This window comes from Macaca nemestrina, chromosome 14 (genome assembly GCF_043159975.1).
Source record: "Macaca nemestrina isolate mMacNem1 chromosome 14, mMacNem.hap1, whole genome shotgun sequence".
In the NCBI taxonomy this organism is placed as follows: Eukaryota; Metazoa; Chordata; class Mammalia; order Primates; family Cercopithecidae; genus Macaca; species Macaca nemestrina.
Window position 1 is genome coordinate 112,606,906 of NC_092138.1, and position 27,986 is coordinate 112,634,891.

The 27,986-nt window shown below is 54.5% G+C and overlaps 2 protein-coding genes across 6 annotated transcripts; one reads left to right on the forward strand and one right to left on the reverse strand.

Annotated features, from left to right (window-relative positions):
• The first annotated feature begins 242 nt into the window (after positions 1–242).
• Positions 243–23,079, forward strand: LOC105464053 (protein O-mannosyltransferase 1). Of its 5 annotated transcripts, XR_011612894.1 has the most exons (21): positions 243–394; positions 1,447–1,598; positions 3,696–3,802; positions 3,989–4,039; positions 4,632–4,778; positions 6,132–6,243; positions 7,038–7,103; positions 7,207–7,300; positions 7,562–7,717; positions 8,630–8,760; positions 9,322–9,417; positions 10,820–10,912; positions 12,973–13,069; positions 14,702–14,794; positions 15,093–15,213; positions 15,644–15,741; positions 16,317–16,430; positions 17,566–17,692; positions 18,319–18,496; positions 19,199–20,002; positions 22,817–23,079. XR_011612894.1 is itself a non-coding variant. In XM_011711687.2 (20 exons), exons 2-20 carry the CDS (start codon positions 1,477–1,479, stop codon positions 19,371–19,373), a joined length of 2,178 nt encoding a protein of 725 aa, XP_011709989.2. In that variant the 5' UTR covers positions 243–394; positions 1,447–1,476; the 3' UTR covers positions 19,374–20,075. The 5 variants fall into 5 exon arrangements, 3 of the variants coding, with proteins under 3 accessions (XP_011709989.2, XP_011709990.2, XP_070934574.1); XM_011711687.2 differs by lacking the exon at positions 22,817–23,079 and having other exon boundaries at positions 19,199–20,075; XM_011711688.3 differs by lacking the exons at positions 243–394; positions 22,817–23,079 and adding an exon at positions 424–597 and having other exon boundaries at positions 19,199–20,075.
• LOC105464052 (uridine-cytidine kinase 1) lies at positions 20,073–27,986 on the reverse strand. The gene is made up of 7 exons (XM_011711685.2): positions 27,788–27,986; positions 27,167–27,326; positions 26,157–26,253; positions 25,813–25,955; positions 25,629–25,723; positions 22,518–22,566; positions 20,073–21,489 (listed from the first exon to the last, which is right to left on the reverse strand). The coding sequence occupies exons 1-7, from the start codon at positions 27,893–27,895 to the stop codon at positions 21,308–21,310; spliced, it is 834 nt and encodes a 277-aa protein (XP_011709987.1). The 5' UTR covers positions 27,896–27,986; the 3' UTR covers positions 20,073–21,307.

Sequence of the window (27,986 nt, forward strand, 5' to 3'; positions counted from 1 at the left end):
CGCCGTTGTGCAGACGCAGATTTAAGATCGCGCCAGATGGAATGAAAAAGCAAGGAGCAGAAGATGGGTGGGAGCCCACTGCGCTTTTAAAAAGCTGCATGTCTGCTTAGAGTACACAGAAATCCTGGCACACAAAGCAGTAGCACCCGAGGGAGGCGAACTCCCGCGTTTCACACCTGCTTCTCGCCCGCTGCGCAGGCGCGTCACCCTCGCCCAGTGCGCACGCGCGTTGCTACCCGCCGGACCCCGCAGGCGCGGTGAGTCGAACGTCGAGCACGGCGGCGGGCGGTGTGGAGTGCTGAGCGGCCTCACCCCCAACCGTCGGCCCAGTAGGACGGTTCCGAGGCGTTGCCCGGCGCCGGGAGCGGCTCTGCCTGGAGTCGGAGAAACGCGGGTACGTTTGGGGACACCGGGGACGACAGCCCAGCCCGGACTCGGGAGAGTCAGTGCGGGACGAGGGCGTCCAAGTCTTGCCGGAGCCGGGGGCGGGGTTCCGGCCCGGGCAGGTGCGGTGTTCGGCCGACAGAGCCCGGAAGAAAGAATCCGCGGCGCGTGCAGCCCTAGGGAGGAAGAGTGTGCTGCGGGTGCAGCCTCAGGGTGAGGACGGAGCTGGGGCCGACGCAGCCTCGGGAGTTGGTGGCCGGGACAGGTGCGGCCTGTGGGGAAGAAGGGCCTACCAGGAGAGGAGGTATTCCCAGGACAGGTGGGACCTTTTGGGAGGAAGGCGCTCAAGGCAGGTGCAGCTTAGGGAGGGAAAGGCGCGTCCAGGGTAGATGGGGCCTGAGGATGCCAGCGGGGCGCCAGCGGCCAGAAGCGGCTTTGGTGTGAGACAGGATGCCCCAGGGCTGATGCAGCCTCAAGAGAAGCGGCGCTCAAGGGAAGATGAAGCCCGGAGGAGAACGTGGAGGCGGAGGGTGCAAATGCACCCTTCAGGCGAGAAGGGGAGCACCTGGGGATGATGTGCCGCTGGAAGAGAAGGCAGGGAGGCACTGGGGGCAGATGCATCCTTGAGGAGAGATAAGGAGGCCTCGAGGCTCGGCCAGGTTGGGGTCCCTGGGCCGAGCAGCTGAGATGGCACCCAGGAGCTGCCCAGGGTCAGAGAGCTGTGGTGTGGGCTCCTGGTCGTCGGGGAGGGAGGGGAGAAACCCTGGCATTCCTTAGCGGTGTTCTCGCTCCCAAGACGTGCTCAGCAGGTTTTATGGAATGAGTTGTTGACAGGAGTGGATGTCCAGTCCTGAGATCCCCTGAATTCCCGCCCGAGTTCACTGCTAGTGCCCCTCACCCCACATGTCTACCTGAACCAAGACTCCAGGAACTGAGGCCTTTCTTAGCAGCCCGGCTGTGCTGTGGTTCTCTCAGCGCGCGTCTGGGAGCCAGGTGGCTGGGGATTCCTTTTGCAGCTTCTCGTGAGCCCTCATTGACCACGGCTTCTCCCTTCTTTTCTAGGGCATCTGCCTGAGCCCACTTTTCTACAAGATGTGGGGATTTTTGAAGCGCCCTATAGTGGTGACGGCTGACATCAACTTGAGCCTCGTGGCCCTGACTGGGATGGGGTTACTGAGCCGGCTGTGGCGACTCACGTACCCGCCGGCTGTGGTGTAAGCTAAGTGACTCCATTCCCAGGGTGAATCTGGAATTGTACTTTGTGATAGGGGGAGCCTTACTGAAGAGCATAAATGAGAGAGTGAAATCCTGGCTTTTTGGTGATAGATGTTTTTGGCAGTGAGACGAGAGGCCAGTCTGTCCCCAGGACAGCCCCAGCAGAGTACACCTTTTAGGTCTTGCCTTCTGGGTCTGTAGCAGGTGAAATTTGGCCCATTAAATGGGTGCAGTAGAGGAAAATCTGGTTGCCAACCTTGGGTAACAGTTTTAAAGTCTGGGCGGCAGAGGATTGATGGATTTGGAAGTGAGTCTTCACTGTTGAGAGCGCTCAGAATGTGTTTTTGTCATAATGGGAAGTGATTGCTGTTATTATTGAAGGGCTCTTTATTAACTGATTAATGCGTGTTTTTTGTTTTTTGTTGTTTTTTTTTTTTTTTTTTGAGACGGAGTCTCACTCTGTCGCCCAGGCTGGAGTGCAGTGGCGCGATCTCGGCTCACTGCAAGCTCCGACTCCCAGGTTCATACCATTCTCCTGCCTCAGCCCCTTGAGTAGCTGGGACTACAGGCGGCTGCCACCACTCTGGGCTAAGTTTTTGTATTTTTAGTAGAGACAGGGTTTCACCGTGTTAGCCGGGATGGTCTCGACCTCCTGACCTTGTGATCCGCCCGCCTCGGCCTCCCAGAGTGCTGGGATTACAGGCATGAGCCACCGTGCCCAGCCGTTTTTTGTTCTTGTTTTTGTTTTTGAGATGGAGCCTTGCTTTGTCGCCCAGGTTGGAGTGCAGTGGGGCCATCTCAGCTCACTGCAGCCTCTGCCTCCTGGGTTCAAGTAATTCTCTGCTTCATCCTCCTGAGTAGCTGGGATTTATAGGTATCCACCACCACGGCTGGCTAATTTTTGTATTTTTAGTAGAGACGGGGTTTTACCATCTTGGCCAGGCTGGTATTGAACTCCTGACCTCATGATCTACCCACCTCGGTCCCCCAAAGTGTTAGGATTACAGGCGTGAGCCACTCCGCCCTGCTGCATGTTCTTTTTTAACCTTTTATTATGGAAAACGTCAATCACATACAAAAGCAGGGAGACGAGTATAATGAATGACCCCCACACACACCAGTATATTCATTACCCAGCTTCACCTTGTCAGTTCACAGCCAGACCCCTCCCTGCAGTGGATTTTACTTTGAAGCAAATCCTAGACATACTGTATTCATAGATAATTCAGCGGTATATCTGTAAAAGATGAAAATTCTTTTTTTTTTTTTTTTTGAGACAGAGTCTCACTCTGTCACCCAGGCTGTAGTGCAATGGTGCGATCTTGGCTCACTGTAACCTCTGCCTCCTGGCTTCAAGGGATTCTCCTACCTCAGCCTCCTGAGTAGCTGGGATTACAGGCACCTGCCATCATGCCTGGCTAATTTTTGTATTTTTAGTAGAGAAGGGGTTTCACCGTGTTGGCCAGGCTGGTCTCGAACTCCTGACCTTGTGATTCACCTGCCTCGGCCTCCCAAAGTGCTGAGATTACAGGCGTGAGCTACTGTGCCTGGCTGAGGATTCTTAAAAACAAAAATCACATAACCACAGTTGTATTATCATGCCTGAGAAATTTACGGTGGTTTCTTGGTTATCTTCACCTTTCCCTAATTGAAGACATGTTATTGCAGTTAATTCCCACGTTTCCCTTTCATACTTGGAACCGTTTTGTTGGGTCATCAGGTCTGATCACCACAGACACGTGCTGCTGGTGGGGGTGGGGGTGGGGGTGGGCGGCAGGATTAGCCTCGTGTCCCGGCAGGTCTTTCAGCAGGTTGGCTCATAGTATCCACCGAAATCAAACACGAGGGAGAGACAGAATCTGTATGGGGCAGGCATGCTGAGTGCCAGCTGTGCTTGGGGAATTCCCCATGTCCCTGTGGGTGGGTGATGCTGTATGCGTCTTCATATCTGGGGATGGGAAACAGTTGGGGCAAAAGATCCAGCCTTTGCTGATCACCCATCCAGAGTCGTTTGGAAATACATAGACATTTATCCTCACACTTTTTGTTTACAGTTAAGATTCTAATTGAATATAACATGGGTTTTTTTTTTCCAGTTTTGACGAAGTGTATTATGGGCAGTACATCTCTTTTTACATGAAACGAATCTTCTTCCTGGATGACAGTGGGCCGCCATTTGGCCACATGGTGCTGGCCTTGGGAGGTAGGAATCATCAGTTAGGAGAGTAGCCCCTGCCCCTCAGGACCTCAAATACATTGAAAACTTATCAGTGCGTCTCTTACGGGCAGAATCCAGGACTTATTATTGATGCATCTTGTTGATTGCTTACCACAGTACTCTAGAAATGTTTGCTGAATGGGATAGTTACTGATTAATCTTCTGTTTCAGGTTATTTAGGAGGATTCGACGGCCATTTTTTGTGGAACAGAATTGGAGCAGGTAAAAGATAATTTTCATTTCCCTTATTAATGTGCACAGGTTAGAATGGAGAGATTGTGGTTTTTGCAGGGATTAACAACTGTGGCTTTTTTTTTTCCTTTCATACCTAGTCCCGTAGAAACTGTGCCTTACTAATCTGAGTCCAGAAAATAATAAATTGGTTGTATACAAATGAAAGACTTTTGAAAAGTCTGGTTAAAACCTTAGTGTTTAGTTACAGTCATTATTTTCGCCCTTGTTTTTGGTACACGTATTATGTAGCATCTGATTGCAATTATCTTTTTACAGGTAAATTTTGTACATTGCCACAATGTTTTTGAAAATAGGGAGGGTAAATGTATAAGTAAGCCAGTAATTTTAGAATCCTTAGTCCTTTCTATGCTTCATGAGATCGGGTTCCGTGACTATGCGAAGCTCATTGTAAAGCCCTCACCCATAGTGTACGCACTGCGCTGCTGATGTGGTCCCCAGTTTTGTAAATGTGCATTTTAGAGTCTGTGAACGTGATGGCGCTGTGTGAAAACACAGCTGCCGTACATGGAGATGGTGTGTGCACAGTGCAGTCAGCTCTGCAGTGTGGTTGCTTTTCCAGAATACAGTAGCAACGTGCCCGTGTGGTCCCTGCGCCTGCTGCCGGCGCTCGCGGGGGCCTTGTCCGTCCCCATGGCCTACCAGATAGTGCTGGAGCTCCACTTTTCTCATTGTGCCGCCATGGGAGCTGCTCTGTTGATGCTTATCGGTAAGACCTGGGCCCCTACCTGTTCTTGCTGTCATCCAGGGAGGAACTGACCCTCTGGCCCAGAAGATCACGTGGGCGTGGTGGGTGAACTGCACCGAAAAGTGTACCTGGTTCATCCAGATTTGGCGCTGCCAGTCACCCACTCCCAGGCTGGCCCCATGGCTACGGGGTTGCTGAATTGTGGGATCAGACTCTTCTCAGCAGTCGGGGTATGGCAGTAGAAAACTGCCCAGATGATGCTGCAAAGTCCATGCACACGTGGGCACCTCCATCTCCAACCAATCCTGTGACCAAATGATAACTCCCCTTGTTCCACCCGTCCCGGGCCTTGGCCAACTGAGATGGACTCGTGAGTCGGCGGGTCCTCTTCAGGGAGGGTCTTCCAGCTCACGTGTATGAACAGATGAAATTAAAGCAGATGAAAAGTTAGATTAGGCCGGGCGCGGTGCCTCACACCTATCATCCCAGCACTTTGGGAGGCTGAGGCAGGTGGCTCACGAGCCCAGGAGTTCAGGACCAACCTAGGCAAGATAGTAAGACTGCATCTGTACAAAAAATAAAAAAAGGGTCGGGCGCGGTGGCTCAAGCCTGTAATCCCAGCACTTTGGGAGGCCGAGGCGGGTGGATCACAAGGTCAGGAGTTTGAGACCCGCCTGGCCAACATGGTGCAACCCCGTCTAAAAATACGAAAAATACAAAAAATTAGCCGGGTGTGGTGGCAGGTGCCTGTAATCCCAGCTACTTGGGAGGCTGATGCAGGAGAATTGCTTGAACCCAGGGGGTGGAGGTTACAGTGAGCCAAGACTGCGCCAGTGAACCCCAGCCTGGGTGACAGAGTACGACTCTATCTCCAAAAAAATAAGCTGGTCATGGTGGCTTATGTGAGCCTGTAATCCTAGCACTTTGGGAGGCCAAGGGGGGTGGAACACAAGGTCAAGAGATCGAGACCATCCTGGCCAGCATGGCGAAACCCTGTCTCTACTAAAAATACAAAATTTAGCTGGGCGTGATGGCGCGCACCTTTTGTCCCAGCTACTCAGGAGCCTGAGGCAGGAGGATCCCTCGAGCCCTGGTAGTCAAAGCTGCAGCAAGCCATGATGGTGCCACTGCACTCCAGGCTGGGCAACAGAGCAAGACCCTGACTCAAAAAAAAAAAAAAGACAGTAGGAAATGAAAAAGATGTGTATTGGGTGATGACTGTAAGAGGCCCTGTGCTATAGAATGTGTTAACATTCACGACAGCCCCACATAGTTGTATCGCTTCTGAAGTATGCGTTTTTTCATGAATGTTTTTATCCTCATATATTTTCCCTTGCTACCTTAAAATTGACACGTATTTCCTCTTTGAAACAGAGAATGCTCTCATCACTCAGTCAAGGCTAATGCTTTTGGAATCAGTGTTAATATTTTTTAATCTATTGGCCGTGTTGTCCTACCTGAAGTTCTTCAATTGCCAAAAGCACAGGTATGGAAAATGGAGTGTCTTCCTAATTAACAAAAACAGAGATTCTGGGTGGTTTGTTGACCTGAGATGGTCCAGTACCTTTTTTTGTTTTGTTTTGTTTTGTTTTGTTTTGTGAGACAGTACCTTTTCATTTTGAGGAGTTGCTTGCTAAATATCTTTTTTTTTTTTTTTTTTTTTTGAGACGGAGTCCCTGTCCCCTTAAATATCTTTTTTTTTTTTTTTTTGAGACAGAGTCCCTGTCGCCCAGGCTGGAATGTAATGGCGCAATCTCGGCTCACTGCAACCTCCGCTTCCCAGGTTCAAGCAATTCTCCAGCCTCAGTCTCCCAAGTAGCTGAGATTACAGGCACACAGCACCGTGTCTGGCTAATTTTAGTATTTTTAGTAGAGACGGAGTTTCACCATATTGGCCAGGCTGGTCTCGAACTCCTGACCTCAGGTGATCCACCGTCTTGGCCTCCCAAAGTGCTGTGATTACAGGCGTGAGCTTCTGCGCCTAGTGCTAGATATGTTTTGGTCCTCTAGTATTTTGGGGGTTGGCCCTTGGCTTGTGACTTCATAAATACATCTTCATTTTTTCTGTAATTTAAACTAACAGGGGAAAATTTTCTGGGCAAAAAGAAAAATTCTGCTGGGCCAGATACTTTGGGAGATGGGAATTCTTTCTTATTGCACCCGGGGCTCAGCATGGCCAGCTGACCCAGAAAGATTTCTCTGAGGAATGTGGAGCTTCTCTAGCCTTTTGGAAATGTGTCTGAACTATTCCTGTCTCCATCTGCTCTGTTTGTATTCCAGCCCTTTTTCTCTGAGCTGGTGGTTCTGGCTAACACTGACAGGGGTTGCTTGTTCCTGCGCAGTGGGGTGAGTTCAAGCCTCTGGTCTCGGGCAGTGTCCTCCTCCTCCTCCTCCTCCTCCTCGTGTTTTCCTGTCTCATGTTAACTCCATTCCTGTCATGTCTTTGCAGCATCAAGTACATGGGTATGTTCACATACGTGCTCATGCTGGCGGTTGCAGCTGTCCATGCCTGGCACCTAATTGGAGACCAGACTTTGTCCAACGTAGGTGCTGACGTCCAGTGCTGCATGAGGCAGGCCTGTGTGGGGCAGATGGGGATGTCACAGGGGGTGCTTGGTGAAAAGACTCAAATCCTCAATGTTTCAGAAGCAGGCAGGCCTGGGCAGCCTCGCCTGTCAGCCTCTGCACGTGCCTCTGTATGGGAGGCCAGTGTCTTTCAGTAACTTTTCCTAAGCTCATAATGTTTAGAGGTGGGTGCACTTTTCCACGTCATAGGGCGTGACTTTTCTTTGAATCTCTGGCAGGTCTGTGTGTTCTGTCACTTGCTTGCCCGAGCAGTGGCTTTGCTGGTCATCCCGGTCGTCCTGTATTTACTGTTCTTCTACGTCCATTTGATTCTGCTCTTCCGCTCTGGGCCCCACGACCAAATCATGTCCAGTGCCTTCCAGGCCAGCTTAGAGGTAAGTAAGCAGTGGGCATCGTGGCTACTGGAGGAGCAAGATGATAGTGGACCCAGAGTTTTCTTAGAAACACATCAAGTGAACATTAGCCCTTGAATCAAGAAATGAGGTATCCACATCCATATTTCTTTTTTTGGCAGCGGGGGATGGCATCTTACTCTGTCACCCAAACCCCGCCTCCTGAGTTCAAGCGATTCTCCTACCTCAGCCTCCCAAGTAGCTGGGATTACAAGCACCTGCAACCGGTTAATTTTTTTGTTTTGTTAGTAGAGATAGGGTTTCACCATGTTGGCTAGGCTGGTCTGGAACTCCTGACCTCAAGTGATCCACCCGCCTCAGCCTCTCAAAGTGCTGGGATTGCAGGAGTAAGCCACCGTGCTCCGCAGCTGGGAGCGTTTTAAAGTCAAGTCCTACAAACCCTGGGCAGTTTCACCCGCCTTAAGGACCACACTCAACTGTGACCTTCATTCCTATGAACCTCGCAGCAGTGGTAGAAGGTATCAGTAGAGGCGGTCAGGACTGTGGTTCCCGAAGTCAACCAAGCCTGCCGACGGCCAGTGCTATAGTGCTGTGTGTTTCAGCAAGTTGTTTGGCTCACCCCAGTCTTGGTCTTCTCATCTCTTAGGCAGACATCATCATTGCTCTTACCTCATAGGATGCTGGTACGGACTGAATAGGGTGCGTGTGGAAGGCTGAACTGAGTGGCCCAGAGGCAGCATTTGATCAAACTTAGCGCTCATTATGATTCTATAATGTAACATGACGTGATTAAATGGTAGATCATTACCAGTATTACAAGAATGGCCACTAGCCTGAACATCACTCCAGAGGGAGGAGTGGCCATCGGGAAGGCTGGCTTAGGGGCATTTTTCTTTCTGTCTCTCACTCATCAACCTTCTGCTTCTGTCTCAGGGAGGACTAGCTCGGATCACCCAGGGTCAGCCGCTGGAGGTGGCCTTTGGGTCCCAGGTCACTCTGAGGAACGTCTTTGGGAAACCTGTGCCCTGCTGGCTGCATTCCCACCAGGACACCTACCCCATGATGTAAGGACAGTGATGGTTTTACTTTGAAGATTTATTTGCTCATAGATTTGCTTATCTTAGCAACTCTCCCTTTCTTTGAGGAAGTCTGTTTGCAGGACAGAAGGAAGTTGAGCAGCCCGGGTGTTGATTGCCAGTGAGCTTTGTGGTTCCCGGGTGTTGCTGGAGGGACTTGGCATGTGGCGGGGCCCAGGGTCGGCCCCAGCTCTGTGGCTGTGGCTGACCTCAGCACTGCCTGCCTAAATTATCTGATTTCAGCTCCTTATCTGTGGTATCTTCATTTTCCCTGAAACCCCTTGCTAGGTCGTATTTGTTGAAATCTGCTTCCCTTTGCAGAAACTTTAGGAGAAAGGCTTGTGGGCCCGATCCATGACCCACTTCCAGATACGTTTCTTTCCCTTTCTTATATTTTTTTCACAAATAGGGATCTCACTCTGTTGCCCAGGCTGGTCTCAAACTCCTGGGCTCAAGCAGTTATCCTAACTCAGCCTCCCAAAGTGCTCTGATTACAGGCGTGAGCCACCGCACCTGGCCCAGATACATCTCTTTGTTGACTTCACACAGATATGAGAACGGCCGAGGCAGCTCCCACCAGCAGCAGGTGACCTGTTACCCCTTCAAAGACGTCAATAACTGGTGGATTGTAAAGGATCCCGGGAGGTGAGTGCAGGTCCTGCGACTCCAGAGCAGAGCTCACGTCCTGGCCTGTCCAGGCAAGACCCTGGGACACAGTCCTGGGCCCCCTTCTTTCCCTCCCTCACTGACTCTAGTCACCGTCACAGCCTTGAACGCCAGCTCAGTGCTAAGTCTGAGGTCGGGGAGGAGGTCATGAGATCCTCAGTAAGCAGCCTGCTCCGTAGCTGTTCTGAGTTTCCAGGCGAGCCCCAGTGCCCCGACCTGTGTCCCTCTCCCTTCCTCATAAAAACAAGAACCCCCTCCTGCAAAAGTAGCATCATCGGCCGGGCGCGGTGGCTCAAGCCTGTAATCCCAGCACTTTGGGAGGCCAAGACGGGTGGATCACGAGGTCAGGAGATCGAGACCATCCTGGCTAACACGGTGAAACCCCGTCTCTACTAAAAAATACAAAAAACTAGCCGGGCGAGGTGGCGGGCGCCTGTAGTCCCAGCTACTTGGGAGGCTGAGGCAGGAGAATGGCGTGAACCCGGGAGGCAGAGCTTGCAGTGAGCTGAGATCCTGCCACTGCACTGCAGCCTGGGCAACAGAGCGAGACTCCATCTCAGAAAAAAAAAAAAGTAGCATCATCCTGCACATACCCCAGCTAGAGGCGCCCCTCGCTCTCACCCCCACATCCAGTCCTGTGGATTCTGCCCCCAAACCAGGTCTCTAGCCGTCTCGGTCACTGTCTCCCTATGGTGTCCTTCCATTGCTGCCTGCCCAACTCCAGCACCTGCAGCCTGAGTGGGCTTTTTTTTTTTCTTCGTTTTTTGTGGGGGGACAGAGTCCCACTCTGTCACCCAGGCTGGAATGCAGTGGTACCATCTCAGCTCACTGCAACCTCCACCTCCCAGGTTCAAGCGTTTCTCCTGCCTCAGCCTCCCGAGTAGATAAGATTATAGGCTTGTGTCACCACGCCCTGGTAATTTTTGTATTTTTAGTAGAGATGGGCTTTCACCATGTTGGCCAGGCTGGTCTTGAACTCCTGACCTCAAGTGGTCCACCCAGCTCAGCCTCCCTAAGTGCTGGGATTCCAGGCGTGAGCCTCGGCCCCCGGGCCCCTCATACACTTTGGTTGGTGGAATGCCCCTCAGCAGGATTCCCTGGCAGTCATGGTACATTTATCACTGTAGTGTTTGTAGACAAATTCAGAGCAATGCAGGTGTGATGACTGCGGGTGGAATCACATTTGGAAAGTGACCTTTGGTTTCAGAAAAGAGCTCAATTAATGTCTGTGCTTTGGTTTCCTGTGTTCACCTCATGTGAGGCACACATGGGTTGGGAGGCAGTCTCGGCCATCAGAATTCAGAGCTCGTGTCCCTCCAGTGCAGCTGTTGGTTCCGGGGGACGAGGCTCTGTGTGGTCCCAACAGCACTGTGTCTTCCAGGCACCAGCTGGTGGTGAGCAGCCCTCCGAGACCCGTGCGGCACGGGGACATGGTGCAGCTGGTCCACGGCATGACCACCCGCTCCCTGAACACGTGAGTGTGCCCGCCGTCTGCTCTGCGGCACCCGTGGGTTTCCTCTGTGATTCTCTGTTCAGACCAAAACGTCAGCCCTGGCTCGGGCCACTGCCCCGTGTCTCCCCCTCATCTGCACGTGTAGCAGCTCTTAGATCTACATTTGTTGCTGGGAGGGGACCCAGGCCTGGCCGCGGAAGGGAGGGGGTTAAGAGGAAGCAGAGGCTCTGTGAGGACTGGACAGGAGCACTTAGCACAGCCCATCCTGGGAGAGCTCGGGGCCCAGTGGATGAGTGTACAAGGACGGGCTGGGAATGTTGACCCGCTTTCTACACAGAGAATGGAGTTGGGGCGCACCTCCATCAAGTGGTGAAGCTTAAAGCATGAGTGAGTCCAAGAAGCCTGGAAGTTGGGGCATGAGTGGAGCCGTGAAGGCTTCTTCCCTCCTAGTCCTTCGTCCTTGTCCGACTTGCCTTCCCGTGGCGCTGGGCACAGTTAATCATACCCTCCTCCTCCTCCCCGACTGCTCTCTCCACTGCCTCCTCTTCCTCTGTTGCTCTCAGTCTCTGAGAGCCTCTGGCCTTGCCGCCTCTGCACAGGCCCAGTCCTGGGGCTGCCTCTCCTGGACTTCCACCCGGCTGCCCGGGACTCACCTCAAGCTCTCCACGACTCCCACCTCCACAGGGGCAGTCACTGGCCCTGGCTCTTCTGGTTCTCCCTTGAAAGGGCCCAGTAGCTGAGGCATCACCTGGCTCCTTCCCTTCCTCTCCCATCGAATGTTGATTCCATTGGGAGATCCTGTTTCTCAAACTTCAGAACCAGCCCTAGGTAGGGGTCCTTACTTCTCCCTCCACTCCCACCTCCTGGGGCCTGACCTCTCCACCTTGCAGCAGCCCGCTCTGTGCTCAGTGACTCCCGTCATGCTCAGTTCTCCCACCGAGGCCCCTGGTGACCCTGACATGCTTTGCCCCCGCCACCTTGGCTCCCTCCCAGCCCTGAAACGACCACCTGCAGGCCCCTTAGGGCCTTCACACTTGCTCCCTCTGCGGGAATGTTCTTGGACTTGGCTCCCCCATGGCCCACTCTATGTAGGGGTCTGCTGGGATGTCACCACATCAAAAAGTGCCTCTTGGGTGCTGTCCCCCGCCATTTGTTTTATTAGTGGCACTCTCACAGCTGCATGCTCTGCCTACCAGCATGATGGCTGTTTCCCAGATGGCTGTGAGGGCCGCATCTTGTTCACAGCGGGGTGACTGCTCCTAGACAGTGCCAGGTGCATGGTGCGGTACAACATGGTTACTGATTAAAGGAACCAGGTGCTCCTGGCTGGGCACGGTGGCTCACGCCTGTAATCCCAGCACTTTGGGAGGCCCAGGCAGGCAGATCATTTGAGGTCAGGAGTTGGAGACCAGCTGGGCCAACATGGTGAAACCCCGTCTCTACTAAAAATACAAAAATTAGCCAGGCATGGCGGCACATGCCTGTAGTCCCAGCTAGTCAGGAGGCTGAGGCAGGAGAATCGCCTGAACTCAGGAGGCAGAGGTTGCAGTGAGCCGAGATCGCGCCATTTGCACTCCAGCCAGGGTGACAGAGTGAGACTGTCTCAAAAAAAAAAAAAAGAAGTGGGTGTTCGTGAACATTAAGGTTGATAGCCTTTTCTCCCGGCATAACTGCTGCGTCCCCAGGCCAGCTGGGCGCAGGAGCGGGCAGCTCAGCCCTGCAAGTTGTAGCATTGGTACTGCCAGCTGGCATCGAAGCAGTACCGGGTCAGGGGCCTAGGCTTGCGGTTCCTTCCTCCGAAACTTGGTTTGCTCGTCTAACAGGTGGAACGTTCCACAGCAGAGTGTCCTTTTCCCCTGGAAATGTTCCCGCAGGGCCTCCTGCCTGTTTAGCGTCCATTCCCATCGCTGAGCCTCAAGATCTCTGTCCTCAGTTGCAGCGACTCATGGGACCAGGCCACCCCTTATGGCTGAGCTGGCTTTGTTTCTGAAAAGCAACCTTTTCCCCCCTGACAGATTTAGTAAGTGCCTTCCAGAGGAGTTCAAGGAATTCCTTCTGAAATCTCAGTCTCGGTTTTCTAGGCATGATGTTGCAGCCCCTCTGAGTCCCCATTCACAGGAGGTCTCCTGCTACATTGACTATAATATCTCCATGCCCGCCCAGAACCTCTGGAGACTGGTGAGTAAGGCTGCGGCTAGAGCAACCACAGCCATCAGTAATGAACACTCCCTCACACAAAGCACCTCCTCACCTGGATCACTTCCTGACACAGCATTTCCTCACCTGGAGCACTTCCTCACGTGGAGCACTTCCTCACACAGAGCACTTCCTGACACAGCATTTCCTCACCTGGAGCACTTCCTCATGTGGAGCACTTCCTCTAACACAGAACACTTCCTCACACGGAGCACTTCCTCACAAGGAGCGCTTCCTCTAACAGAACACTTTCTTACACGGAACACTTCCTCACACGGAGCACTTCCCCACACGGAGCACTTCCTCTAACACAGAACACTTCCTCACACGGAGCACTTCCTCTAACACAGAACACTTCCTCACACGGAGCACTTCCTCACACGGAGCACTTCCTCACAAGGAGCGCTTCCTCTAACAGAACACTTCCTCACACGGAGCACTTCCTTTAACACAGAACACTTCCTCACACGGAGCGCTTCCTCTAACACAGAACACTTCCTCACACGGAGCACTTCCTCACACGGAGCGCTTCCTCTAACAGAACACTTCCTCACACGGAGCACTTCCTCTAACACAGAACACTTCCTCACACGGAGCACTTCCTCTAACAGAACCCTTCCTCACACGGAGCACTTCCTCACAAGGAGCGCTTCCTCTAACAGAACACTTCCTCACACGGAGCACTTCCTCACACGGAGCACTTCCTCTAACACAGAACACTTCCTCACACGGAGCGCTTCCTCACACGGAGCACTTCCTCTAACACAGAACACTTCCTCACACAGAACACTTCCTCTGACACAGAACACTTCCTCACACGGAGCACTTCCTCTAACACAGAACACTTCCTCACACGGAGCGCTTCCTCACACGGAGCACTTCCTCACACGGAGCACTTCCTCTAACACAGAACACTTCCTCACACGGAGCGCTTCCTCACACGGAGCACTTCCTCACACGGAGCACTTCCTCTAACACAGAGCACTTCCTCACACGGAGCGCTTCCTGACATGGAACGTTTGAAACTGCCATTGAGAATAATCATTTTTCCTTTTGGTTGTAACAATAAAATGGGAAAATGACAGCCATGTGACATCATGGGGTCATTGTAAGGCTCCGGTATGTTAGGCTGTGACAAGGCAAAGAGCCTTTCAGATGTTAGTTGTCTTTTTTATTACTTGATGCAAGGAAATCTCTAAGCTGTGTCTCCCTCCCAGGGACAGTGTCTGGCCTTCATTTGAGCCATCTGCGAGTTCTGCCAGATAAGGACTGAGACTTGCTCACTTTTTAGACAGGGCTGTGAGCCCTCTCCATGAATAGGCTTTGCAGAGAGGCACGAAGAACATTAGGCTTTGTATTTTCTGTGAGGAGGCATCTTGTACAGCCTTGGCGAGGAGGAAGGCGCGCTTCCCCAGCGACCCTCGGAGCAGCCCAGGGTGCTGTGGGCATTGGGAAGGAAGACCAGCACCAGCCCCTTGTAGCTCCCCTCACGTTGGGGGCTTGTCCCTTTATCTCAGGCTCAAGTCAGTATCATTGTTTGGTGATAGGTCTTCATTTTCACATTGAAGGAAATTTGAAAAGGAATGAAATAATTTTTGAGATCTCTTTTTGCAGGAAATTGTGAACAGAGGATCCGACACAGACGTCTGGAAGACCATCCTCTCAGAGGTCCGCTTTGTGCACGTGAACACTTCTGCGGTCTTAAAGGTAAGGACACTGTCCTTGGCTTGGCCTGTCCTGAGCTGCAGGCTCCAGTCTGTTCCTGAGCCCCTCAGGCTCCACTGCCTCTCTGCAGGCAGAACGCTTGATTCAAGTCATCGTGGCTTCCCTTTACACTGAGGGAGGGCGGCTTTTGTAACTTCTCGGGATGGAATCCTAAGGTGAAGCTCCCACAAGGGGCACCTGCTGACAGCGTGACCCGGGCAGGGGCTCCCCTTCCAACCCGAGTGGATGTGGGAGTCACAGCCTTCCCATCACGCCCTTTTCTCTCCCGCGGTGTCACCAGCTGAGCGGGGCTCACCTCCCTGACTGGGGGTATCGGCAGCTGGAGATCGTCGGGGAGAAGCTGTCCCGGGGCTACCACGAGAGCATGGTGTGGAACGTGGAGGAGCACCGATACGGCGCGAGTGAGTCCGCGGCGTAGCTTCCGCCACTGGGAATGCGCTTTGAGCTGCTCGATATTTTCGTAACTTCCCAAACAGTTCTCATTTTGGTGGGAAGGGAACTGAGCACATTCTCCATGCTCGGTGGCAGGTCATCTCCCTCCCTGCACCCAGCTGCTGTGGTAACAACTCAAGACGCTTCTTCCGAGGTATCGCTGGAAGGCAGCCAGTTTATCCCTGTGCAAGTGGAGCCTTCTCGGTCGAAATCGCCTCATTTGACGGGGTAGTATTGAGTGTGGCGGGGAAAGCTAAGTGGAGTGATGCGGTTCGATGAGGGGTCTTTGTGGCTGGTTGGAAAGGCAGGAAACCAGCTTCTTTCTGCACTGACAGCTTCTGCTCTGAGCTCTCGACCTTGTGCTACTTCTATCTGTTATGCCCTTGTCTGTTCTGCCAGGCCAGGAGCAGAGGGAGCGGGAACGGGAGCTGCACTCACCTGCACAGGTGGACGTCAGCAGGAACCTCAGCTTCATGGCGAGATTCTTGGAGCTGCAGGTGAGGAGCGGCCAGGGGAAGCCAGCCTAGCTCACTGAGCACTGACTCCTCAGCTGGGAGGCCTGGGGGCTACACAGGTCTCAAACCAGGTCAGGCTTTGACGCTGGAACCACAGGCTCACCACAGAATGAGTGTCTCCTCTCTCCGGTGTAAGGGACTGTGTGTGACACCCTGGCCCACACCTTGTGGCCCTGTGGTCAGGAATAATATAGGGACCCAGGAGGTTCTGCAACATCGCCAGGGTGTCCTAAGGCCCCCAGGCAGCAAAATGGGCCACACTCAACAGAGCCCAAGAGAAGTCACAGTCAGAAACTCAGGGTCACAAATCCGAACGTGACCTCAGAGAGCATTCGGCCTGGTCACTTAGTCTACAGAGGAGGTGGGGCGGTGCTCCCAAGGCCACAGCCAGGGCTAGAATCCAGGTTCTGATCATGCTGCCTCTGACGCGTGATCCGAATGAACTTGAGGTGGGGCGGTCCGTGTGCAAGGGGCAGCGGTGTACTCCTTTGACCAAATCCACGCACAGCGGGAGGCATCCCCCATCCTCACTCTCAGAGGCCTCTGCTTTGTTCCAGTGGAAGATGCTGGCGCTGAGAAGCGATGACTCGGAACACAAGTACAGCTCCAGCCCGCTGGAGTGGGTCACCCTGGACACCAATATCGCCTACTGGCTGCACCCCAGGACCAGCGTAAGCGAGCAGTGCTGACAGCTGACAGTCATGGATTCATCCTGTTTCTTGAGAATTCCTTCTGGCATTAAGAGCAGCCACTGTACCCTAGAAAGTGCTGGGTTTCTCCAAAGCTTTTCCTGACAAACTTGCTTTTCTGTAAACGCTTTGGCAGCCTGGAGCCAGGAGTAGGGGCGTGGCATGTGTGCCTGCTGAAGGAAACGCGGCTTGATTGCTTTTGTGGAGACACGTTGTTCCCCTTTTCCTGGCGGAAGTGGTTTTAAGATGTTCCCATTCGATTTTCTGGGTGGCACCTGGCGGTGGAGCTTACCGGTGCTTCCCGGATGTGCATGCCGTCTCTCTCCACCTGGCAGAGTGAAAGCATTTGTAGGCTGGGCACAGTCAGTGCCCCATACGTATTCACTGGATGGGCAGACACTGGCAATGCCCACCTTTTTCCTCCTCTCTCAGAGGCGGGTAGGTCGACTCAGCACGTGCACCAAAGGCAGAGGTGCAGGCCCAGAGGCCGCCCCACTCTGAGCTCCGAGCGCACTTTGCATTCTCCTCTGCGGACAGTGCTGCTGTTACAAAGCGGAGCCATCTGCTCCCGGTCTTCAGTTTCCAATTACAAAACTGAGAGCATCAGTGCTTTTTTTTTCTTTTTGTGATGGAGTCTTGCTCTATTGCCCAGGCTGGAGTGCAGTGGTGTGATCTTGGCTCACTGCAACCTCCACCTCCCACGTTCAAGCAATTCTGCAGTTCTCCTACCTCACCCTCCAAGTAGCTGGGATTACAGGTGCCCACCACAAAGCCCGGCTAATTTTTGTATTTTTAGTAGAGACAGGATTTCACTGTATTGGGCAGGCTGGTCTCGAACTCCTGACCTCAGGTGATCCGTCCATCTCAGCCTCCCAAAGTGCTGGGATTACAGGTGTGTGCCACCGTGCCCGGCTGGCACCAGTGCTTTTAATGAAAGGTCTGAGTAGGCGCAGACCTGTCCACAGTAGTGGTAAGGCCTAGTGGACTCTAGGCTGTGCCTGGCGTGTTTTCACTCTGCTGAAGTAGCACATGCATCTGAATTCCTTTCCTGTGTTCTCTTCCCTCCCTGAGCATCTTCCATGTTCCTTTAGGAACAGCATCTTCCATGTTCCTTTAGGCTCAGATCCACCTACTTGGAAACATAGTGATCTGGATTTCAGGCAGCCTCGCCCTGGCCATCTACGCCCTGCTGTCCTCGTGGTACCTGCTCCGACGGCGAAGAAACGTCCATGACCTCTCTCAGGGTTAGTACATCTCCTACATGGCTTTTTTCCTTTTAATATAGAGATGGGGTCTTGCTGTGTTGTCCAGGTTGGTCTTGAACTCCTGGGCTCAAGCTGTCCTCCTGCCTCGGCCTCCCACAGTGCTGGGATTACAGGTGTGCGCCACTGCGCCCAGCCCACAGCTCATTTTTATGTCTGTTCCTCCTCTTCCTGCTGAGCGTTCACCACCTCAGGTGACAAACCGACTTCATAGGAACCTACCCCTTAAGGCAGCCTCTTTGTTTCTGTATTGCGGGATCTTAAATTATGTTTGTCTCTTAAGAGACAAAATGTTAAGTTCCCATGTTGCGTTAGAGGCACCTCCATTTGAGTGCAGCGTATGGGCCAAGAGTTGCCTCCTTGGTCCCCTGTTGCCCATATGCGCTGGAAATGGCTGGATAACACGGGCAGCCAGGCCGGGCGCAGGGGCTCACGCTTGTAATCCCAGCACTTTGGGAGGCCAAAGTGAAGGAATCACTTGAGGCCAGGAGTTCAAAACCAGCTTCGGCAACATAGTAAGACCCCTGTCTCTAAAAAAGCGAAAGAGAGAGACAAAATCCGGCCTGTGGGAGCAGCGGAGCCGGTGTAGCTCAAACGCTTTCCTGTAGATGCCTGGCTGCGCTGGGTGTTGGCTGGGGCGCTGTGTGCTGGTGGCTGGGCAGTGAACTACCTCCCGTTCTTCCTGATGGAGAAGACACTCTTCCTCTACCACTACCTGCCCGCACTCACCTTCCAGATCCTTCTGCTCCCTGTCGTCCTGCAGCACATCAGCGACCACCTGTGCAGGTACGGGGGCCACGGAGACAGTGGCTGGACCAGGCAGCAGCCCTCTGCTGGACAGCCCATGTGCAGCAAACACGTGGGGTGCAGCGAACCCCACCCATTTCACGTTACACTGACATCCTCCTGGCCCCTCCGGGGAATGGGTGAGGTTCAGAAGAGATGCCCAGATGAGGCACTGCAGGAACCCAGAGGGAGAAGTCACGGCTGACAGGGATGAAAGCAGAGTGGGTAGTAAGATGGGGAAGGGATGCAGAGATGTGGGCGGCCTGGAGGATTCGGGAGCAGGGAGCAAGGCCCAGGAGCCTCAGGGTGTCAGGAACAGCAGCTGGTTACGGCCGGGTTGTGTGGTGTGGTAGAGAGAACCCAAGAAAACTTCTAAACCGGAGTGTGTTTGGAGGTTGGAGGGCAAGGGCCTCCCGGTCTCAGGAAGCCACACAAGGGAGGACTGTGGGTTTGGGACCAGTCCTCTGGCATCTGTGTGGAGGTGGCCCAGCCGCTGTGGAGGCCTGAGTCGTCAGGGGGGTCCCCTTTCTGTGCATCCAAGCAGGAGATGGTCACAGGTGGTGGGAGACAAGACACAGAAACCTGAAGGCAGAACCCCAGGCCTCGGGGGGCGACCATGGGGACAGCAGATGCCAAGAGGCTGCTGGACAGGGAAGCCGCAGTGGCCAGCCATCCTCCCCCACATTGCTCTGACCTCTGCAGGTCCCAGCTCCAGAGGAGCGTCTTCAGCGCCCTGGTGGTGGCCTGGTACTCCTCCGCATGCCATGTGTCCCACACGCTGCGCCCACTCACCTACGGGGACAAGTCACTCTCGCCACATGAACTCAAGGCCCTTCGCTGGAAAGACAGCTGGGACATCTTGATCCGAAAACACTAGAACAAGAGCGTGGCAAAGAACACCCGAGCTGGGGTCGGGACAAGGTCGAAGGGTCTTGGTCAGTGTAGTTAACAAGCAGGGTGGGCCCTGCGCTGGGAGGACATGGGCCGGGCTCAGCAGGGTCTCTACTGGAACGCGTGGGGGTCTCATTCTTGAAAAGCCCTCTGATGAGCACCTCCTTTTGTGCAAAGTTCATTTTTTCTCAACAATGAAGATGTTCTCTCCGTGTTTTCACCCCTGAGCTAAGACACAGGGAGTTTTTCAGCGGCCAGTGTAGGAGTCATCGATGAAGAAAAGCCGAGAACCCAAGGCCAGCAGTGGAACAAGTGGCCTCAGCAGACCGGGGCCTGGTCCTTGCTAACCGCTGCAGGGTGGAGTTTGATCTGGCAGACCCGATCCTCCTTCATGAACACCCAGCAACCTGAGCAAGTCCCAGCCCTGCCCTGAGTGAGCCTGGCAGGTGTCCCGGGACAGGCGTCCAGGAGGGCCGCCTGAACAGTGAGCCGGGGCTGGGGCTTGCGAGTCATTCTCTGTGACAGCATCAAGACTGGCCCTCCGCACCATGCTGTGTGGAAACCCTCCTGAGCCTGCCGAGACGGGGCTGAGTGAAATCTTCCTCAGTGGTCAAGGTGTGTGTCATCCATACAGCTCCTTGCCTTTACTTTGTCTTTTTAAATAATAATTTAAAAAGGGACAAACTGGCATTTGTAGTTGGTGTTATTTATTGATTCTTCCTCCAAAGGGGCCTAAGCTCGACCAAACCGTTACCATTGTCAGAACCCAGCCACAGAGCTCAGCTCCCTTCACCCACGCCATGTCTGCGTCACTACTGTGGGTGAGCCTGGACGGACGGGGGCTGGGGCTGTCCGTGGCAGCAGCAAGTTATGCTTCCCAGAGACAGCCCCATGCGGGAGGATCCACCCAGGCAACCCAGACACGGGTGTTCACACATGAGGCGGCGAGCTCCATACAGCACAGAGGAGGCACACTGACTTCAGGCGGCCATGTCTGCGGGGACCTGGGTGATCCAGGTGCCACAGCCAGAGGCACCATTCCCTGCACATGGCCATCAGCCACCCCAGCGTGGGGCAGCCTGTCCAGACAGCACCTTGGGGACTCCCGTGAGGGTCAGCAAGGGCCCGACCCCAGGCAGGACTGTGCATGGACACTGTTCTTCAGCCGGGACAGAACTGGCCTCCGCTGCCTTCTGCCCTGCTGCATGGGCTCCCGGCCTGGCCCCACATGAGCCTGGGTGTGATGCTGGGTGTTCCCGGGGCGCCCGCCTCGCTTCTTTGCCTTTAAGGCACAAGCAAGGAGGGAAAACATCCCTGGGCGGCTCCCCACATCCGTGTAGGCCACGCTGGACTGTGAACCACTGGGCCACGAAATGAGGTTTGTAGGCCACAAGCAGCCTTGTGTTATGTAACAGAACAGAACAGAAAACATGAGGACATGTAACATGTAAAAAAGGAAAGTACTTGTTCACAAAACTTTTGAGTTACGTGTGTGTGTGTGTAAGAACCATATCAGACTGGAAAAAAACTCTGCCCCTGTGGGTTCACTGTCAACAAAACACCAGCCAGCCACAGTGTCCAGGCTGTCTCCTCACTCTCCCCAGTAATACGTGCCTCAATCCTCACAGAAGCCTCCTAGGCTTCCCGCACACTCTGGCATTTCTCAGTGACCTAGAGAGATCTTTAAACCGCAGTGAGCCTGAGGACGTGGCTGAAATCCTCAGGAACGCCTGTCAGTGTCCCAGCAAGTTGAGTCTGAGTGACACATCTGAGTTTCCACTCCTGAGTGAGGAAGGCCTCGCTGCTAACACCCCCCTGGGGTGTGCCAAAAGGAAGCAGTGGGTGTGGGTGGGCGTCCCCAGGCTCAGTCCCTGAACACACATGCCGGGTGGGAGACCTACCCCAAGGCTTGGCAGCCCCTCAGTGGGGTCTGCTGCTGGACTCCAAGTGTGACCGTTTGCCAGAGGTCAGCATCCCAGGGTGGTCCCCTGGCTCGGAAAAGGTCCTCTTGTAGCTCCGCCCATTGGACCCTCCTCGGTGCCATTTGCAGATGTCACCATTCAGAATGTCCTGGATGTGCTGCACGATCAGGTTGATGGCAACTGCGCCAAGAGACAGACAAGCAGCGGGTTAGCCACGTCTATCGCCCATGGAGACTGCCCCTCCCTGCAGCACTCAGCCAGGAGTGGGCGCCCAACCTCTGCCCCGAGGCACAGGCCTGCGTGAGCTGGGCATCGGGTCAAATCTCAGCAGACAGAAACACACATCAGGACACAGCAAAATAAGACTTCTTAGCTTAGTCTTTCAGGAATTTATGTTACAGTTGCTTAAAATACTTTCTGCTAACAGGTTTGAATATAATATATATGTACGTTTTAAGAAACAAGGTCTTACTTTACTGCCCAGGCTGGACTGCAGTGGCCCAATCACAGCTCACTGCAGCCTCAACCTGCCAGGCTCAAGCAATCCTCCCACCTCAGCCTCCCAGGTAGCTGGGACCAGAGGCGCATGCCACCATGCCCAACTAATTTTCTTATTTTTTGTAGAGATGGGGTCTTGCTATGTTCCCCAGGATCTTGAACTCCCGGGCTCAAGTGATCTCCCTGCCTCGGCCTCCCAAAGTGCTGGGATTACTGGTGTGAGCCACCGCGCCCAGCTACATACATTTTTATTATTTATTTATTTATTGAGACAGAGTCTCGCTCTGTCGCCCAGGCTGGAGCGCAGTGGCACGATCTCAGCTCACTGCAAGCTCTGCCTCCCAGGTTCACACCATTCTCTTGCCTCAGCCTCCCGAGTAACTGGGACTACAGGTGCCCGCCACCACACCCGGCTAATTTTTTTGTCTTTTTTAGTAAAGACTGGGTTTCACCATGTTAGCCAGGATGATCTCCATCTCCTGACCTCGTGATCCACCCGCTGCAGCCTCCCAAAGTGCTAGGATTACAGGCGTGAGCCACCGCACCCGGCCTACATACATTTTAAAGCATATTTTAACCCTGTGCCGCAAATCAACAGTGACAGGCCTCCAGCACACAGGGGAGTGCTCAGTAACTGCATGCTGGTAGAACTGTCCCTGCCTCAAGCTCTGGGAGGGGTGGGGGGACAGCCCAGCAGGCCAGCTTCTTACCCATATTGTCCACTCCTCGCGGGATGATCACGTCAGCATACTTCTTTGTCTGTAACGCACAAGGGGGGTTTCCATGAGGACTTTTCCTTCCAAGGTGATTTTAAGATGCTCAGAAACAGATGGGACAGCAGGAAGGGCGGCCCTGCGGTGCTCAGAGGTGCTGGTGTCATCAGCAAATGGGGGACAGGGACTCAGTCCTCAGGTGTGAGATGCCATGCGTGATCCAAGAAGTGAGGCAGAAAGTGCAGCTGAGGCAGCCAAAAGGAAGTGCCTCTTCCAGTGTTCCCATTCCATTACAGGAGACAGCTGGCTATGCTAACGACTGGATTCACTGGGCCAAGCTACGTGTGGCACGTCTACAAAGTGTGACATTGTTCCTCCGGAATTATGAAGCTTCTGCAATACCCTGGCACAGCAACAGGACAGATGCCACCAAGCATTATTGCTGCAGGCAGGGACACCGATGGTACCTTACTCCCTCATCCCTCCACTCATTGGTTCAATGCTGACTGATTCTCATTCCCTGTCAGATGCTCTGCTGCTGAGGAAGGACAAGGACGGAGATACACCAGGAAATGCAGGGCTGCTGGGGAGGGCCTGCAGCCAGATGGTGGGGGCAGGGCGGGGGGCTTTAGGGAGGGGGAAGCTGCCTGGAGAACATGCCTGACTCAGACAAAGCTGAGGGAAGAGGGAGAGCAGGGTCTGGGCCGAAGGACGGAACTTGGAACGGTGGGTGCTGCTGGCATGTGGATTTGGGTCAAGGAGGCGGCAGAAGAGACAAGCTGCAGGAGGCAGACAGGGACCGAGTCCTGGGGACAGCTGTGTCTGCAGCCGGTGGGACCCCATCTCATGAAAGCATGAGCGCAAGGGCGAGGCCTGCTTTCCATTCCGGTCTGATCGTCTGATGGGCTGGAGGAGTCCCAGAGACCCGACAGGGGTCTTAACTGCCAGCAGGGATGGGCCTGAATGCAGTCGGGAAATACCTACGCGGTCCAGGCAGAGGACCGCACAAGCCACTCAACATGAAGATGAAGGAAAAAGCAGCTCAAGAATGGCTCTGGGTGGGGCTGAGGCTGGGCGCGGTGGCTCACACCGGTGATCCCAGTACTTTGGGAGGCTGAGGTGGGTGGATTGCTTGAAGCCAGGAGTCTGAGACCAGCCCAGCCAACAGAGCAAAACCCTGTCTCTGCACATAAAATAAAATAAAAGGAAAAATTAGCCAGGCGTGGTGGTGTGTGCCTGTAGTCTCCAGCTACTCAGGAGCCTGAGGTGGGAGGATCACTTGAGTGTGGAAGGTGGAGGCTACAGTGAAGCAAGATCTTACCACAGCACTTGGGCCTGCGCGGCAGAGTGAGATCCTGTCTCAAAAAACAAGCAAACAAACAAACAAACGAAAAACCAAAAACATCTCTGGGGCTTGGGCCCAGGACACAGCAGGTGACAGCACTTCCTCTATTCAGGTCGCTGGGTCAGATTTGATATCCAGAGTTTTACTGCAAATCACCTACTTTAGATCCCAGGAGATGGAGACCAGCCTGGGCAACACAGGGAGACCCCATCTCTACAAAAAATTTAAAAATTAACCGAGCATAGTGGTGCATGCCTGTGGTCCCAGCTACTCGGGTTGCTGAGGTGGAAGGATTGCGTGAGCTTAGGAGGTCAAGGCTGCAGTGAGCTGTGATTGCACCACTGTACTCCAGCCTGGGGCAACAGAGCAAGACTCTGCCTCGTTAAAAATTAAAAAAAAAAAAAAATTGAGCCAGGCACAGTGGCTCAATCCCAGGATTTTGGGAGGCCGAGGCGGGTGGGTCACTTGAGGCCAGGAGTTCGAGACCAGCCTGGGCAACATGGCAAAACCCCATCTCTTCTAAAAATACAAAAATTAGCTGGGTGTGGTGGCGGGTGCCTGTAATCCCAGCTACTCGGGAGGGTGAGGCAGGAGAACTGCTTGAACCTGGGAGGTGGAGGCTGCAGTGAGCTGAGATCACGCCATTGCACTCCAGCCTGGATGACAAAAGAGACTCTATCAAAAAAAAAAAAGCAGCAGATAGAACTTATTTGACCTACGTATCAAAGGCAGGAATCTTGGTTCCAGTTCCTTTGTGCTGTATTTTTACCTTTTAAAGAGAACCGGCAAAATGCTCTCTTTAAAACACTCCAATTTGAGTAGAGCACAAGTCCCATCAAGCCCGAAACACAAGATGGAGAAACGGAGGAAAGACAGGTGGGTGCGCAGCGGGGAGTTCCTGCCCTCTGCGAGCCAGCTGGGATCTGTCCACAGTGCTCGCTCTGAGATTTCAGAGCACTGGCCCCAAGCAGCCCGGGGACACAGGCCCTGGAGGAGCAGCTATGAAGCACCTTCTGAGGGCCAGATCCCGGTCCTGGCAGTCAACAGCCTAACGTGCTCTGAGGGGCTAAGCACCCAGGACAGGACATGTCAGATGATGAGAAGTGCCCCGGAAAAAGGAAGCAAGCAGAGAGGCTGGCGCTAGGTGCAGAGGGTTTTCAGTGTTGAATGGGGACGCTGGGCAAGGACCTGAGGCAGGGAGGAAGCGGCTAGTGTGGATGTGGGGGAGATATGGGGCTTTTTTAGGCAGAGGGAGGAGCAGGCACAGAGAATGTTTTTAGAGCTGAGAACTACTCCCAGGGCATGTGGCCGTAATGAACCAAATTCTCCTTCTTTTCTTTTTTTTTTTTTTTTTTTTTTTTTTTTTGAGACCGAGTCTTGCTCTGTCGCCCAGGCTGGGGTGTAGTGGCCGGATCTCAGCTCACTGCAAGCTCCGCCTCCCAGGTTTACGCCATTCTCCTGCCTCAGCCTCCCGAGTAGCTGGGACTACAGGCGCCCGCCAACCCGCCCGGCTAGTTTTTTTGCATTTTTTAGTAGAGACGGGGTTTCACTGTGTTAGCCAGGATGGTCTCAGATCTCCTGACCTTGTGATCCGCCCATCTCGGCCTCCCAAAGTGCTGGGATTACAGGCTTGAGCCACCGCGCCCGGCCATCTCCTTCTTTTCAATCAGATCACTGTCACTCAGCACTGAGCCCTCTCACAGCACTGGGTCCCACGTGTCCTTGTGAAAGGGGAAAACGGACTCTTAAGCAAGCGCAGGTACCGGCAGGCAGAACTCCTCGAAGGCCGGCTTCACGAAGGTAGTGTACTGTGTCAGAATCTGCTCCAGGTCCCTCCCTCGGCGCACGTCCCGGAGAACTGCAGCAGCAAGAGGCAGGCATGCATCAGACCTCAGGGCCCGCCGCCAGCCTTGGCCAGGCAGGCAGGGAGGCCCACGGCCGCCTTACCTCTTCGAGACAGCCTGACGTCGGAGTCGGTGTCCACAAAGAGGCGCAGGTGGAACATGTCGCGGATCTCCTGGCTGTAGAACACCAAGATGCCCTCAAACAGAACCACGTCTGCAGGGTAGACCACCGTGGTCTCTGGTAACCTGAGAGGGGCACGGGGAAGGGGGCTCTGCTGCAGACACACAGTCAGCTTCCACTCCAGGGACACTGACTTTGTGGGTGAGGGTGGAAGACCCACGGAAACCAACTGGGGGAGGCCTGCCACTGGGCAGGCCTGTGTGAGCCCCAGAGGGGACGTCCTAGCCGGCCCCTCTCCTGGGCCCTCCCAAGAACCACCTGCTTACCTTGAGTGCGTCACAAAATCATAGGTCGGCACCTCCACAGTTTTGCCCTCTACAATGTTCTTCAGAGTCCTGTGCATCAAATCATTATCAAAGGCATCTGCAGGGATGGAGATAAAGGCAAGACAGGCTGGATGCCCTCCTGCAGCGGACAGCAGGGAACCCTCTCTGCTCTAGGGTCAGCACAGCTGGGTGCTGGGGACACTGAGGACCCAAACACAGGTAGACTAGGACCTGCCCTACAGTTTAGGTTTGGTAGCAACAGCGTCCTCTGCAGCCCTGCAGACCACAGGATGACCCTGTCCTTGCTGTTCTCGGGCTGTGCCACTGCCCAAGCTCTGTGCCACTGGGATGTGAGAACACAGGGGTTTTCTGATCAGTTCTTCCTGGGAGGTGGGTAGGCTGGGCCTCTGCTTCTCTCTTTTTCTGGGACTAACTGGTTAGACTGTGGCTTTGCAGGCCTTCTTCCCACAAGTCCTTGGGAAAAGGCTGACCATGCCAGCCAGCCAGGGTGGAAGCTTCTAGCAGTGGCAGGTGTCTCCCTACCGCATCTGTCCCTGTTTACCTAGCCCGGAGCTTCAGGCCACCAGCACTAGTTTACGCACCGCCTCCCACACTGGCCTCTCTAAGGACTTTGCCCCAAAGCAGGGGAGGGAAATGAAGGGCCACCGTGGGCAGAGGTGTGTGTGGAGGGCCCTGAAGGCCGCAACGTGGGAAGGGAAGATGGGAGGATTTCTCCAGATCACAGCTGTGGCAGGCCAGGGCTCCCCACGGTGCAACAGGTTTCCTCACTGGCTCCAACCACGCTCCTGTGGGGACACCCTGGGCCCAGAGAACTCCGCAAAGTTCCCCTGACTTCACGGTGCAGCCAACTCCACTGCAGGCTGTCTGGGGAGCTGAGGGGAACAGACCAAGTGGGTCGACATCCATCCAACCCTGGGCCCAAGCGCAGCTGGTGAGCGGCCGCCCAGAATGGGGTCTGCCCTCCCCGCACCGTTGGGCTCTCGATGTACCTGGGTGATCGAAGTTGTACTGTCCCTTCAAGGCCTTGGCCTTCTGCTCTGCCGTCAGGACCTTGTAGAACCTGTCCTGGCTCAGGATGACCACCTTCCGCTGCCGCTGCTCCACCTCGTTCTGTCCCAGCAGCTCCATGATCTTCTCACACACGGTCGACTGGAGACACAGAAGGGGGATTCCCGCCTGGAAACTCTCGTCCTGTGACAGGCATGGGGCCCCTCCTGGGGGCTTCTGCACGGGGCTGGATTCTGGAGACACTGACCCACCCGACCCCTGCGGGGGATGCTTGGGAGGCGGGAGGACACCAACAGGTGTGGATGGTCTCAGTGGGAGGACCGCGGGGGCCCAACCAGGTCAGCTCGGACTGGGGGCTCTGAGGGGCCCGGCCGGCGGAGAGGCTGTGGGGGAGCCCCGAGGCCCAGCGACCCAACCCCTCGCCCGCCGCCCCAGCCCGCCCCGGCCCATCGCGGCCCGCAGCCCCTTCGCTCCCGCGCCCTGCCCGCGCCTGGGAAGGGGTCCCTCGGCCGGGGCTGGGGTCTCCTCTCTGGACCCCAGCGGGACCGGGCCGCTCGTAGGAACCGGCGAGAGGCGAGACCCCGGCCCGCCCGGCCCCTTACCTTCCCGCTGGCAGTTCCGCCGCTCACCCCGATCAGGAAGGGCCGCTGGTGCGGTCGGTCGGCCTCTGGCGCTGCGCCCTCGCACTCGTCGCCTCCCGCCGAAGCCATCTCGGCCTCCGCTCCCGCGCATCAGTTCCCCGGCGCGCCCGCCCCTTCCCCAGGCCCGGCGCGCCAGCGCAGCCCAGAGGTCGGAGGCGAC

Coding starts and splice junctions, on each gene's coding strand:
- LOC105464053 (XM_011711687.2), top strand. CDS start 1,477: ATGTGGGGATTTTTGAAGCGCCCTATAGTGGTGACGGCTGACATCAAC. Junction 4,040..4,631: donor GTGGAACAGAATTGGAGCAG/GTAAAAGATAAT, acceptor TTGCTTTTCCAG/AATACAGTAGCAACGTGCCC. Junction 7,718..8,629: donor CCTTCCAGGCCAGCTTAGAG/GTAAGTAAGCAG, acceptor CTTCTGTCTCAG/GGAGGACTAGCTCGGATCAC.
- LOC105464052 (XM_011711685.2), bottom strand. CDS start 27,895: ATGGCTTCGGCGGGAGGCGACGAGTGCGAGGGCGCAGCGCCAGAGGCC. Junction 26,254..27,166: donor GTACAACTTCGATCACCCAG/GTACATCGAGAG, acceptor CCATCCCTGCAG/ATGCCTTTGATAATGATTTG. Junction 21,490..22,517: donor GCGAGGAGTGGACAATATGG/GTAAGAAGCTGG, acceptor CTCTTGGCGCAG/TTGCCATCAACCTGATCGTG.